General features: G+C 34.8%; 1 protein-coding gene across 13 annotated transcripts in view; it reads right to left on the bottom strand.

The window, feature by feature from the left end:
* Nucleotides 1-3,033: 3,033 nt before the first annotated feature.
* The window catches only part of EER5 (proteasome family protein), a 62,264-nt gene continuing 52,843 nt past the window's right edge, over nt 3,034-12,454 (bottom strand). For 2 of the 13 annotated variants that reach the window (XR_016056032.1, XM_011622518.3), the window contains exons 9-13: nt 12,328-12,415; nt 5,283-5,359; nt 5,111-5,185; nt 4,915-5,020; nt 4,308-4,692 (exon numbers count right to left, since the gene is read on the bottom strand). Coding sequence is in view for 6 of the 13 variants with exons in the window: in XM_011622518.3 (XP_011620820.1) it covers nt 4,561-4,692; nt 4,915-5,020; nt 5,111-5,185; nt 5,283-5,359; nt 12,328-12,415 (478 nt within the window). In the remaining 7 variants the exon portion in view is untranslated. Of the gene's footprint in view, nt 3,465-4,307; nt 4,693-4,914; nt 5,021-5,110; nt 5,186-5,282; nt 5,360-12,327; nt 12,416-12,454 lie in introns of those variants that run through there. The other 11 variants (XR_016056034.1, XR_016056031.1, XR_016056035.1 and 8 more) reach the window with 8 other exon arrangements.

Below are 12,454 nucleotides of genomic sequence, written 5' to 3'. Positions count from 1 at the left end.
AAATTCTTATTTTAATTTTAACATCTTCCTTCTTTCTCTTATCATATTTTGCTTTTATAATAATTTGTAATATTTATTTTAATTGAAATTGGGAAACGCTATGATGATGATGATTTTAAATGAAGTTAATTATGTCTATATTCATTAAATATGTAGGTGAAAATGTCACCACATTCCATTGAAAAGCCAAAATGTCTTCTAATTGTAATTTTTTTTCTTTTAATTGCATGTAATCAAGAATGCAACACAAAAAACTGTAAGATTCTGAAGCCAAGTATGATAATTGCCTTTATTTTCTTTATACTTGATCAAATTTATGCAATGGGAAAGTAGAATTCAACGTTCCTATAAACTTAAGTATGTATTTTCTTAATTAACTTTAATTTAAATAAATATAATGATTAGATATTGATATTAATATGACACGTGCGAAGCACATGCAACAAACCAGTATTGTATACTTCGATCAAATTTATGCAGGGAAAGTATAATTTATCTTTTCTATAAACTTAAGTATGTATTTTCTTAATTAAATTTAATTTAAATAAATATAATGATTATATATTGATATTAATACTACACGTGCGAAGCACATGCAACACACTAGTATTTTATTGTACAGAAATCCTCAACTAAAATTTAGAATTTCACCTGTTTTAAAACGATGAGAAACAGTTTTGATAATAAGAGCGAGCCGCACATGTTAAAAAATAATATTTATATAATATTTATTGAATTTAAGAGGGAATCATCTCTAATTTTTGTAACTCATCTTTTGATCTACTTTATTGGATAAAATGTTAAATAGTAGAATTTTTAGCATTTGATAACTTTTCCCATATTTTCAAGTCGAGATAAAGAATTTTAAATGGTAGAAGGGAGATGAAAATAATAAACTAAAATAAAATTAAATAACCAAATAAACCAAAACCAATTATACAATTTGAATATACTTATTTAGTAAGGTGGAACTTTAAACATCATTTCTTTTATATCATAAAAGTTATGCCAAAACATCGAAATTGTGAGCATTGATGTAACGGTTGTGAAATATTTGGAAATTAATCACGAACTAATTTTTAAGCACGGAGAACTTGGTAAAGGATTCAAAATATATATTTTAAAAGCTCTTGAAAAAGGAAATAGTATCATAATTGAAAATTTTAAGCATTAGGAATTCAAATCTTAGGAATATAAGAGATCTAAAACTGATTTTGTACTTTTGTAGTAGATACAACCAATTTTATTTAGGAAATTTTTATTTTTTTTTACTTTCTAGATTTGAGAAAGTTCGCTACCAAAGCTTCATCCTTAAAACCATAAATTCTTCAAATATCGAAAAATAAATAATATTTTTAAAAATTCATAAATATGTTTGGGAGCACAATATTTATAAATTCAAAATTTTAAAGCAAAAAATTGGTATGCAACTTTAGAATTTTTATATTTTCTTAATAAAAATTCATAATAAATGACTTTAAGAATAATAACACATGAATTTCTATAAATAAAAGTTTAAATACAAAAAAAATTAAAATAGTTCGTAAAAATATTGAATGTTTGAAATCTTTTGTTGAAAATACACCTTTGCTTTTTTTGCTATAAAGAGTTCAAATGAAAGTTTCTAGTATTTCAGATTTGAAGAAATTAGTTGCAAATAATTTCTAAGGGCATTAAACATAGTAAAAAACAGAAGATTAATTAGTAGTAAAAAAAAGAAAAAAAAAGATCGTTTCCATGTACCCATTTTTGTACAAAAGTGTGGGAAAGTTTTATAAAGCATATCAAAATTGTTAAAATAATATTAAATCTATTTAATAATCTATTTTTATCCTATGTAAATTTTGTTGAAAATAACATAATTTGAATATTTGATATTCTTAAAGGTGTAGGAAAATGAGTAATCAATATACAACATTAAGTTTCTGTCTACTCATATGAGAAGCAAAACCCGGTATCCTAATTTTCGTAGTCATAGAAATATGATAATTTACTGTTCATACCCTATGAGAAAAGAAAGTTAGTGAGAAATGTAAACTTAATGCAGTTTATATAAAGCGGCAATCTTATTTGTAGAAGTAAGGCAATAATACAATGGGACTATTTATTTTTATACAAGAAGATCACAATTACTATCGATTGCTAGATTTGAGTGTCATTGTTTGGGTACAATATCTAAAACAAAATTTCTTGAACATTGTGATACAATTTCATCTATTGGATTTCACATCTAATAGTAAAAAATAATTGTGACATCCTTGTACAAAAAATAAATGGTTTCACAGTATACAATACATTTTTAATAACTTCCATTTTATTTGGATAATGTACATTTCTTTAAAGACAATGCCAAAGCTATGAACCATCCATTTAAATAAGCGGTGTAGATTATTGCAAATAAACATACCGATAGGTCTAGACCTAAGATGACTAGTAGTTTGGATCTTTCTCCCATTTGTTTGATGAGAGGGTTATAAATGCATATAATTATTTAAACTTTAATCTTTTTGGTGCAAATCACGTTGAGCTAAAATTTTGGGTGTTTATACTTAGTACTATCTCACACCATATAAAAACACAAAAAAATATTTTCAAATATTTAAAATGATCAAATTACCCCCAATCATTTTCAGGTGTATTTTGATTATTTTAATTTATATATATATATTTTTCTTATGCACCTTATTTTTAGTACTTAAGCCCAAAGTTTCATCCCGATTCAATTCATAAAAAAAATATTAAAATTTAAATAGTGATATATATTTTTAACTATTCGATAGATATGACAGTTGGGAGCGCATCTGAAACTACTATTCATTATAGGTCCAAAGTTTTATTCTCGCCAAGTTCCCAAATCAACAGTCAGAACAGAAATAATGGTAATAACATATTTGTTAATTGCGTTTTAAAGTGTAATATGAAGATTACAAAATTGGGATTCTTCATATTGAATTATCAAATATGTATCTCGACAGTAACTTCAGAAAGATAAATTTATTTGTCTCAGGAAACTTTATGATGGACCCTATCATATAACAAACAATTCATTATCAAGTATAATTTGATTGAAACAGTGAATTATCAACGATAGCCGATAAATCCTCCTCAAGTTCACCCTCAACTATACAATTTTTTTTTTTAAAACTTTATTTAGTCCACATTTTATGTCTTTCTTGTACTAAGCTAGCTGTGGCTTGTTGCAAGAAAACGAATGCGCATTAACGCAGCAGCTTTTTATTATCCTTGTTTTTTTTTTTTTTTTGAAGTTTGTTTCATGCTTTCAATGTCAATGTTATTTGCTTCTTTGTCTCAGATGTAGAACGTGTCGTCGGAGCCAAGTGTGGCATTCATTGCTTCTCTTCAAGTATCACTTCCCAAGTAAGTTTTTGATCATGAGCCTTACACTCTCGCAGAGCAAACTATATAGTTGTTCTATATGCTAGAAACACTCCATCATGGGGAACCTTCAAAAAGTAAGAAACAAAAAAAAACCAGTTAGGCAATCTTTACATACCATGTTGCAAATCATATCTGATTCAACTTGTGAAGAATTTCTTAAAAAACAAAAGGAACGAATTTGAGTACTCCCTTGACAATGAGCCAATCTATCTTAGCAGACAGTTTTAGAGTCAAAGGCTAGATCTGATCGCCCATCAAAATAGACAGTCAAGATCTCTTTTTCTTGGGACTCGATATCAATTTTTTGAGCTATTTCTCAAAGTTATTCTTTCATATAACATGATCAATGTGGTTACCAATTCCCCATGATTATGATTTTATGCCCCACCAGTCCTCATCCCTGCTAAACTCAGTTACTTGTCTATCAATCTTCAGACCTGCCCAAAACCCTAGGAGCAACCACTTTCCTATCAGAGGCCATTTGAATCCCGCCTTTAGTTTTGTGTTCTGCTACGGCTAGAGCTTCGAGAAAATAACAAACTTCGTAAAATGCTTTGATTAGGAAGCACATTTTGAAAAGCTCTTGTTTGCATAGAGGGCTCAGATAAAGGATCATTGTTAGTGCCCCATCAGTGGGTTAATGATGGAAGTGGATCTTAGCATACGATCCAATTAATGAATCGGATGTCACAACAATCCAATCCGGAGCCGCATTGCATTCTCCAGAAAGGAGGGAAGGCCATGAAGCAAAGAAGTGAGGACTTTGGTAGGAGACAGAAGAGAGACATGAGCGTTGCAAAAAGCCGGGGGTGGGCAAGGATGGGGCAAAGATTGAGAATAAGATCAGCTACAGAAATCCCAGTCTAGATCAGTTTCTGGTATTAAAAGGCTAAAATACAATAAAACGATGGTAAAAGTGCATTATATTTAAAAGTAAAAAACAAAACATTTATATTTTATGGATGAAACAAAACATTATGAATATTACATCCATATTATTAAATATGAATAGATACACATGTAACTCAACTCTTGGATAAAAAGTAAATGTGCTGGGGAACTGCCAAAGCTTCATGCAGGAAAAACTTGCAACTGATACCAATACACATCCATTTCTTTCACCCTGTAATTTTATGGCCAAGTTTCAGCACAAATACAAATCTATGAATTCACTGGTCTTCCATTTAGCCTGGGGAAAGGATCCTGCTTGCTAAGTACTACCACTTTACTTTTATGGGCAAAATAACCTTTCATCAGATTCTTGTGGATGAGGATGGCCATTATACATTCAACCTACAAACCATAAAGCGTAGCTCCATGAGTTGGGCAAAGGGGTGAGTTCTAAAACTGGATATCAAATAAGTGCAAAGGGGTGAGTTCTAAAACTGGATATCAAATAAGTGAGTACGATTTAGGTTTCAAACACCCTGGCATAGTGGCTGGCAGCGTTGACATACAAGGCCCTGAAAACATATTATCCGCACAAGAAAAGAAATTTCATAAAGTGTTGATTACCTCATCAACATCCATATCTATTTCAAGCCATCTAAAGGCTTTCACAATGACTTCCAATTTAACTTGGTGTGCTTTGTTGGGATCTTTTTGCTTTTGGATTATGTATCTGCCAATGAAGTATGGCCAGTTCAGAATCTACTTCAAATAGTAAGCTAAGTCAATTCCTTGGTATTTTGATGATCCATTTTCAACTCACATTTTCTTTACCAATCTCTGGTAAACTTGAAGCTCAAGCTTTTCGAGGACGAGATACACACCTGATCTCAAGAATCTGATAGTTCAAGAATGGCTTGTCAAGTGGATGTTCATGAACAACTTTATGCAAACAAGTACAATATGGGAGCAGAAATCACCAGAGGATAACATACCGATCTTCATGCTCTTGCAAGGCATGTCGAAGCAGCCTGAGATCACCTCTTCGCAATGCTTCTACAACATTAGCATACTGAAAATCATCAACATCAGAGCATTATCATACTGAAAATATGTGAAGCAATTCGAATAGAAGTAACAAGGTAATGTAAAACCTTAATAATGGTACAAAGAGAGAGTTACACACAGCCAGTTATAGACACACACACAAGGGATTTAATCACCTTAGGGTAATTTCCTATTGTGTCCACCCTTCAGAAACCCCACGCAAAGGGAACTTGTTTGCCCCGAACTTTGCGCACTACATTCATCTCAGCAAACAATTTCATAGAAAAGAAAAAACCTAAAATGTTTTGTGAGTTTGCACACTATCTATATTCATCTCAGCAAACAATTTCATTGGAAAAAAAAAAAAAAAACCTAAAATGTTTTGTGAGGAGAAAACAATGCAATGAATAAAGTCATCCATTTTATGGACAGCTAGATCAAGGTCCTGCATAGGTTATCTTTGACCCCAAATTTTGTAGATGGTCCTGTCCTAACGAGATCAACAAGAAGAAAAAAAAGTAATAATTTTGAGTTCTATAAGACCTTGATTTAACTGCCGAAAATTGGATGGTCTGTATTCACTCTTGGGGTGTGACTTTTAAGGCAATATGAATGTGCTAATTCTTTTTGTATTGGTTGTTAGGAATGGAACATGCCCAAATTTTGACGCTAAAGGGACCTAACATCATTCTTTTGCCAAGGGTCACCTAAGGATGACTAGGTGTTTTCGCCTCTCTCTCTCTCTCTCTCTCTCTCTCTCCACACACACACACCTACATGATAACGCTTACAAATACATATGAGTGAATTTCTACAATACTTCACTCATGACTCATCACCATATAAAGTCCATTAGAAGGCCAATTGTTCAATAATATTTGAATTGAAATAGTTTTTTCATAATCCAATTTATCTGAAATTTGGGACGTATGTACATCTAGCCATCTCTTCCCTATATCAATATAAAAAATAATTATAAAAAAATGACAAAAATACCCCTAAAATATTTAGAGGGAAAATTTGGTCATTTTATTGTTTGAATATATTTTTATGTTTTATTTGGGTGCACCTCACTAAGGCACACACAACCACAAAGTTTGAGGTTAATCATATTTGTTAAAACAAATAAAATTCAAATTGAAATCTTATTAGACACTCGTGACAGTTTGATGGACCTTGGACCGTGATGAGCCATAAGTGAAATACTGTAGAACTTCACTCACGACGGTTTCGAAGTGTTTCCCAGAGAGAGAGAGAGAGAGAGAGAGAGAGAGAGCCCATGGGCAGATGGAATACTACAGGAAGGTAGGGATGGAGGGGGAGAGAGAGAGAGAGAGAGAGAGAGAGAGAGCCAAAGGGCATATGGAACTATCAGTCCCAGGAAGGCACAATATGACCATGCTGAAGAACGATCTCATAGGAGGTTGGCCTCTAGGAAAGGGTCGTTTCCTCTCTCTCTGGGGGGGGGGTGGGGGGTTAACTCTTGCCAATATCCCAATCTTCCAAATGCCACCGTTTCACATGTCAGTCTAGATCTCTACAATATTTGAAAAACTAATGCGCAACTTCCTTTGGGTCGGAGAAGCAGATAAGGATAAGTTTCATTTGATAACATGGGACAAGGAGTGCAAACTCAAATCTTTAGGAGGGTTAGGAATAAGAAGCTTGAAAAAGGACAACATGTCTCTTCTTGGGAAATGGTGGTGGAGGCTTGCCACCCAAGAAGATCAATTCTAGCAGGTGGTACTCAAATGGAAGTACGGATTAGAGGACTCAGAGTCTCCCACATCGCTGTTTATAGGCCTCGAGAGCTTGGGAAAGTATAGCACACAGTTGGGGTAGTTTTAGTGACAATGTCAGATTTAGCTTGAAAGAGATTGATGAAAGCCTTATGAAGGTCAGCGAGAGCATTAAATATGTGAAGGACTCAGTTTCCCATGTACAAATTTTTTTGGAGTTGCACAATAAATGATAGTAACTTGAAAGGTCTCTGTCTTGATATTCCAACAAGATGGAATTCAACATTCCTCATGCTTGAAAGGGCTTAGGAATTTAAAGAAGTCTTCTCTCGCTTTGGATCTTGAGATCCTGGTTATAAGGATACACCATCTCCACAAGAATGGCATAACATTGAAATTTTATGCAAATTTTTAGAGAGTTTCTTGGATATATCACCAATTTTCTCTAGAACACAATAACCCACCGCCAACTTATATTTTTAGGGGATTTCAAGGATTCAAATACACGTAACTGATGAGATGAAGAGCACTAACTCCACACCTTGTGAGATGGCCAAGAAAATGTTTAAGAAATTAGATACATGTTGGAAGGAGTATAGTCTAATATTATCAATTGTGATAATATCGAATCCTTGTTAGAAAATGGATATTATGTTAGAAGGATATATGGTGATGAGATGGTATAAGTATCTCTCATGTGAAGGAATGCTTACAAGCATTATTTCATGAGTATAACAAGAGACTCCCAATGATGTTGGGATTTAGAGAGAAATCTAATTAAGGATGCATTTCTTGAAACAAAGAATAAGTTAGTTAGAACATTACTTGGAAGAACCGAGGATAGATAGAAACGAAGATATAAAAAATTTGGATTTCTAGAGATCATTTGTAGTTAGGTTCCCTATTCTTTCTTGCATGGCCCGTGATATCATGGTAATTCTTATTTCTTTTTTGGCTTTGGAGGCCGTATTTAGCACTGGAGGTTGTGTTCTTAACCAGTATCAGAGTTCCTTGAAATCAAAGCATGTAGAGGCTTTGGTTTGTACTCAAGATGGGTTGCGTGCATCCATAGGTAACTTATTTTTAATTTGAAGCTAGTTAATTGTTGCTTAGATTAAAAATAACTAGCTTCAAATTAAACATAACTAGCTTCAAATTAAAAATAAGTTAATCATTACTACTTTAATTTTTGAAGTTGATTAATTGTCGAATAGATTAGCATTGCTATTTTATTAATTAGTAAACATTTATTCTATTTAATATAGGGTCAATAGAGAAGGGATCCATTGATTGTGAGGAATAGATTAGCATTGCTACTTTATTTATTATTAAACATTTATTCTATTTAATATAGGTTCAATAGAGAAGGAATCCATTGACTGTGAGGAAGATTCAAGTTCTTTTGAACAAGAGGGTCAAGCTGTTAGCATTATTGGGATCTATTTTTTTTTATAAAGATGTAGACTTTAATTATTGTTCTTTTTTAATTTAGCTTTATTCACTCTAATTGGGTCTTTTTCTGTCTAGCTTTATTCGCTGATGTTAGCATTATTGGGATCTATTTTTGTTTTATAAAGATGTTGACTTTTTTATAAAGATGTTGACTTTAATTATTGTTCTTTTTTAATTTAGCTTTATTCACTCTAATTGGGTCTTTTTCTGTCTAGCTTTATTCACTGCTGTTAGCATTATTGGGATCTATTTTTTTTTATAAAGATGTTGACTTTAATTATTGTTCTTTTTTAATTTAGCTTTGTTCACTCTAATTAGGACTTTTTCTGTCTAGCTTTATTCGTTCTAATCATGAGAAACAAAATTTTTGAGGGTTTAGCTATTAGCATTGCTGGGGGACTTTCTACCCTTTTTTGATTATTTTTGTTTTCTCTCGCAAATGCTCTCTCCCTCTCTCAAGGTAGTTACATTCTCACTTGAATGCCATCTCCCTTCTCTCTCTTTTTTATTCTCTTTCGAAAATGCTCTCCCTCTCTCTTGAATACCATCTCTCCCAATTTCTCAATATAGTTAAACATTAATATATCTCTCAATATATGTTATTTCTCTCTCCTCTAGGATCTCTCTCCCCCAAGGTAGACCATGCCCATCTTTATCTAACAAACGCATCATTGAGCTCCATAGGCTCAAACCTCACCCACAATTTAAGCATTAAAAAGTAAGAGGGAGGAGGAGAGTCTAATTTGAAACAAGAGAGAGAGAGAGAGAGAGAGAGAGAGTCTGATTTGGGGAGGGGGGAGAGAGAGAGAGTAAATCTCGAGACAATCCTTTTCCATGCCCCAGAAGTGTAAGAACTTGCTACAGCCTTTGGGAACCACCCAGACGCATTCAAGGCCATACTTGAGCTAAATCACTTGTGTTACAAGTAACAAGTCTACAGTCACAAAATGCCACCACCACTTTTCGAGCAGCCACCAAATTACAATCCTAAGCTTAGGCATACCAAGGACCACGGCCCTTTGGTAGACACACGTTGTCCTAATCAACAAGGTGTAACTTTTGTGCAGCACCGGACCAAAGCAGTTCCTTGATCAACCTTTCTAACCAAGCCACAATGGCTCCCAGCATGTAAAACAATGACATCTGCATCATTGGGATATTCGGGAGTGTGGCTTTTATGAGGGATAATCTCCCATCTTAAGACAAAAATCTGGCTTTCCATGCTGCCCTCCCACGCTCAACTCTATCTACAATTGCATCCATAGCTGTTTGGGTGGTTTGCCCATGCAGACGGGGAGGGCAAGATACTTTTAAGTTAAGGAGTCTACACCACATCCCAACCTTTATTAGACCCATGACAACTTCAAAAATCCTAAGGCGCAACAATAGGTTGTCTGGTTTTTAATGGTTTCAATCACAAAAGACAAAAGTGTCATGGTTTCAGTCACAAAAGACATAAGTGTCATTTGCATACTGACTGTGGATATTGCCTTTAGAGGACTTAAAACCACTTAGCAATTGGAACAATCTTGAGATGGATGGACTACCAACAAAAGGCGCAGGGGTCCCCTTCTCTGAGATCTCTCAAAGGAAAAATAAATTGATGGGAGCCATTAACAAATATTAATAATATGGCAATGAGTTGCAGCCCCTGATCCAGGATCTCCATTTCTCTCCAAATCCCATCCAGTGTAACACTTCGTTCGAGATGGCCCAATCAAGATGACCTTATACCTTTTCCTAATCTAACTCCCAGATAAGACCGGGCGTGAATATACTCATGTGCTGTTAGGTCTCCGCACAATACCTACCTGTCCTGGACAAACTCTCCTTGGTTTACAAAGAAAACAGAGTTTAACATCTGTCGAAGGTGGGAGACAAGCACCTCACAAAGCATTTTATATGAGCTATTAAGCATGGTAATCATCTTGAAAGTCTTTTAGTTCCTCAACAACCTCCATCTTATTGCCCAAGAACGAATGTAGAATTCATGAATGATTGTCGTATGGTAAGATTCAGCAAGATAAGGCAACAATGAAGACTGGCCCTCCAGGCCTACCAATCCCAATGCATTACAAAGTATCCATTGTAACCTCGCTCAAGGGATAAAGGGGTTAGGGAATGGGAGACCTGCTCTTTCGCTCGCTCACTAGGGTTTACAGGGGCTAAGGGTTGGAAAGGCCCGCTCAACAGTCACAAGATCCACTTACAGGTTAAGTCTCAAGGGTGAGTTTAGGCTTAAAGAGAACTCGAGACGGACGTACGCATGAGAGCTGAGGGAGGGCAGCATTACTTCATGGGCCACGAAGAGCTTTAGCGCAAAGGGGCGAGAGAAGGCAATACTGTTGCTTGCCTGCCTTGGTAGCTTACTTGCTAGCTCTCTTGCTTTATTGGTCTTCCTCCCGAGCCTAAGAAACTCTAGCTCCAATGGCACAGGAGGCTGGACCGCTAGAAACGTTCTGTGAAATATGATGAGTAATGTGTAGAACAAAAACTAAAGGTGCTCCTTGGTATTTGCTGAACCCAGTATGGAACCATCGTCAACAATATAGCCGTAGTGTATCCGACACTAGTGTAAACATGAACCAAAGTATAAAATCCATATATGCAAGGGGCCTAGGGGGGAGGCGATCCCTCCGTGGAACCTTGTTTCAGCTATCCAGGTGGTGAGGGGAACTCAATGGAGCTTACTCCACCCATTAAGGGACCTCAATCCTATCTTTTAGGGATCTCAACCACTATAGAAGGGGAATTGCAGCCCTATTGAAAATGGGTTGCAATCCTGGTTCGAATGGTTTTCAATCCTAGGGGAAGTTTTAAAAGGTATTGAATTTGGAATTTGAAGTCTTTCATTTTAAGTTGCTTTTTTGCTTTCTAAAAGATTTATTTCGACCACCAGTTAACATTTTTCCTTTTGATTTTTATGGTCACGGAGTGCAACAGTGGTTAAAAATCATTTACCAAATTTGGAATTGCTAGAGCGAGCTCTGACCCAAGAAGTTCGTGATCCCAGATGGTCAGGAACTGGGGAATCTCCCAAGTTGTCCACAATCAGATGATACTATAGTGAATCCATGGATTCAAAGAGGGACTCCAATTCTTGAGTCCCATTTATGCGTCTTCCTATGTATAGAGTTCTCATTGTGCACGTGTATAGATAATACAAAGCGGTGGATTGTATATGTCTTAATTTTTAAATATCGCATTAAAAAAATAAAATAATATTTATATATCACCCAAAAAAAAATAGCATGCATACATATAAAGGACACCATCCAAGTGCTCCCATATTCATATACCACATATATCAGAGGCTGCTCCTTGAACAGGGCTGGGAGCTTCAACTATGGGTTGATCCCAGGTCCAAACAAGTATGGGTTAACATCATCGAGGATGTCTTCAATATCATCTAATGTGAAGGCAGGTTTTGAAGAAATAAAAGACTGTAGACACTAACAAACAGCAGCCTGCTCATCACATGCACAAAGACAGTAGAGAACAATCATACTAATTTTGGTGTATATTGGTCTGAGATTACTTGATAAAACTTGCATCTAGAAGTTGACACAGCATTTTACTTGCTCTATTAATATAACTTCGCAAACAAAAGTAACCATGCATTCCTAGAATTTCATCCAGCAAAAGGACCTATTATGGAAATGTGGATTATGCATCCCTTGTTCAATGAATAAATGCGACTCTAGAGATTAAACAAATGCATATCACTACAAAAGATTTTCCATATACATAAGTCAATCAGAGAGTAAGTTAGGAGAGGAAAAGAAAAAAGAAGATTCTCTACCTCAAGAAGATTGTATCTCTCTAGTAGCTGATTTTTGGGCAGGATGCCAAGTGAAAGCTTTACAGGTACAAGGTACTTGAGAATCATCCTATTACCCGGAAATTGAAATTTGAGTCAAGGTTGGAAG

Source organism: Amborella trichopoda, chromosome 5, assembly GCF_054954075.1.
Source record: "Amborella trichopoda isolate Santa Cruz 75 chromosome 5, AtrichopodaSantaCruz75HAP2 v2.0, whole genome shotgun sequence".
Classification (NCBI taxonomy): domain Eukaryota; kingdom Viridiplantae; phylum Streptophyta; class Magnoliopsida; order Amborellales; family Amborellaceae; genus Amborella; species Amborella trichopoda.
This window is presented reverse-complemented; position numbering and strand designations above follow the sequence as displayed.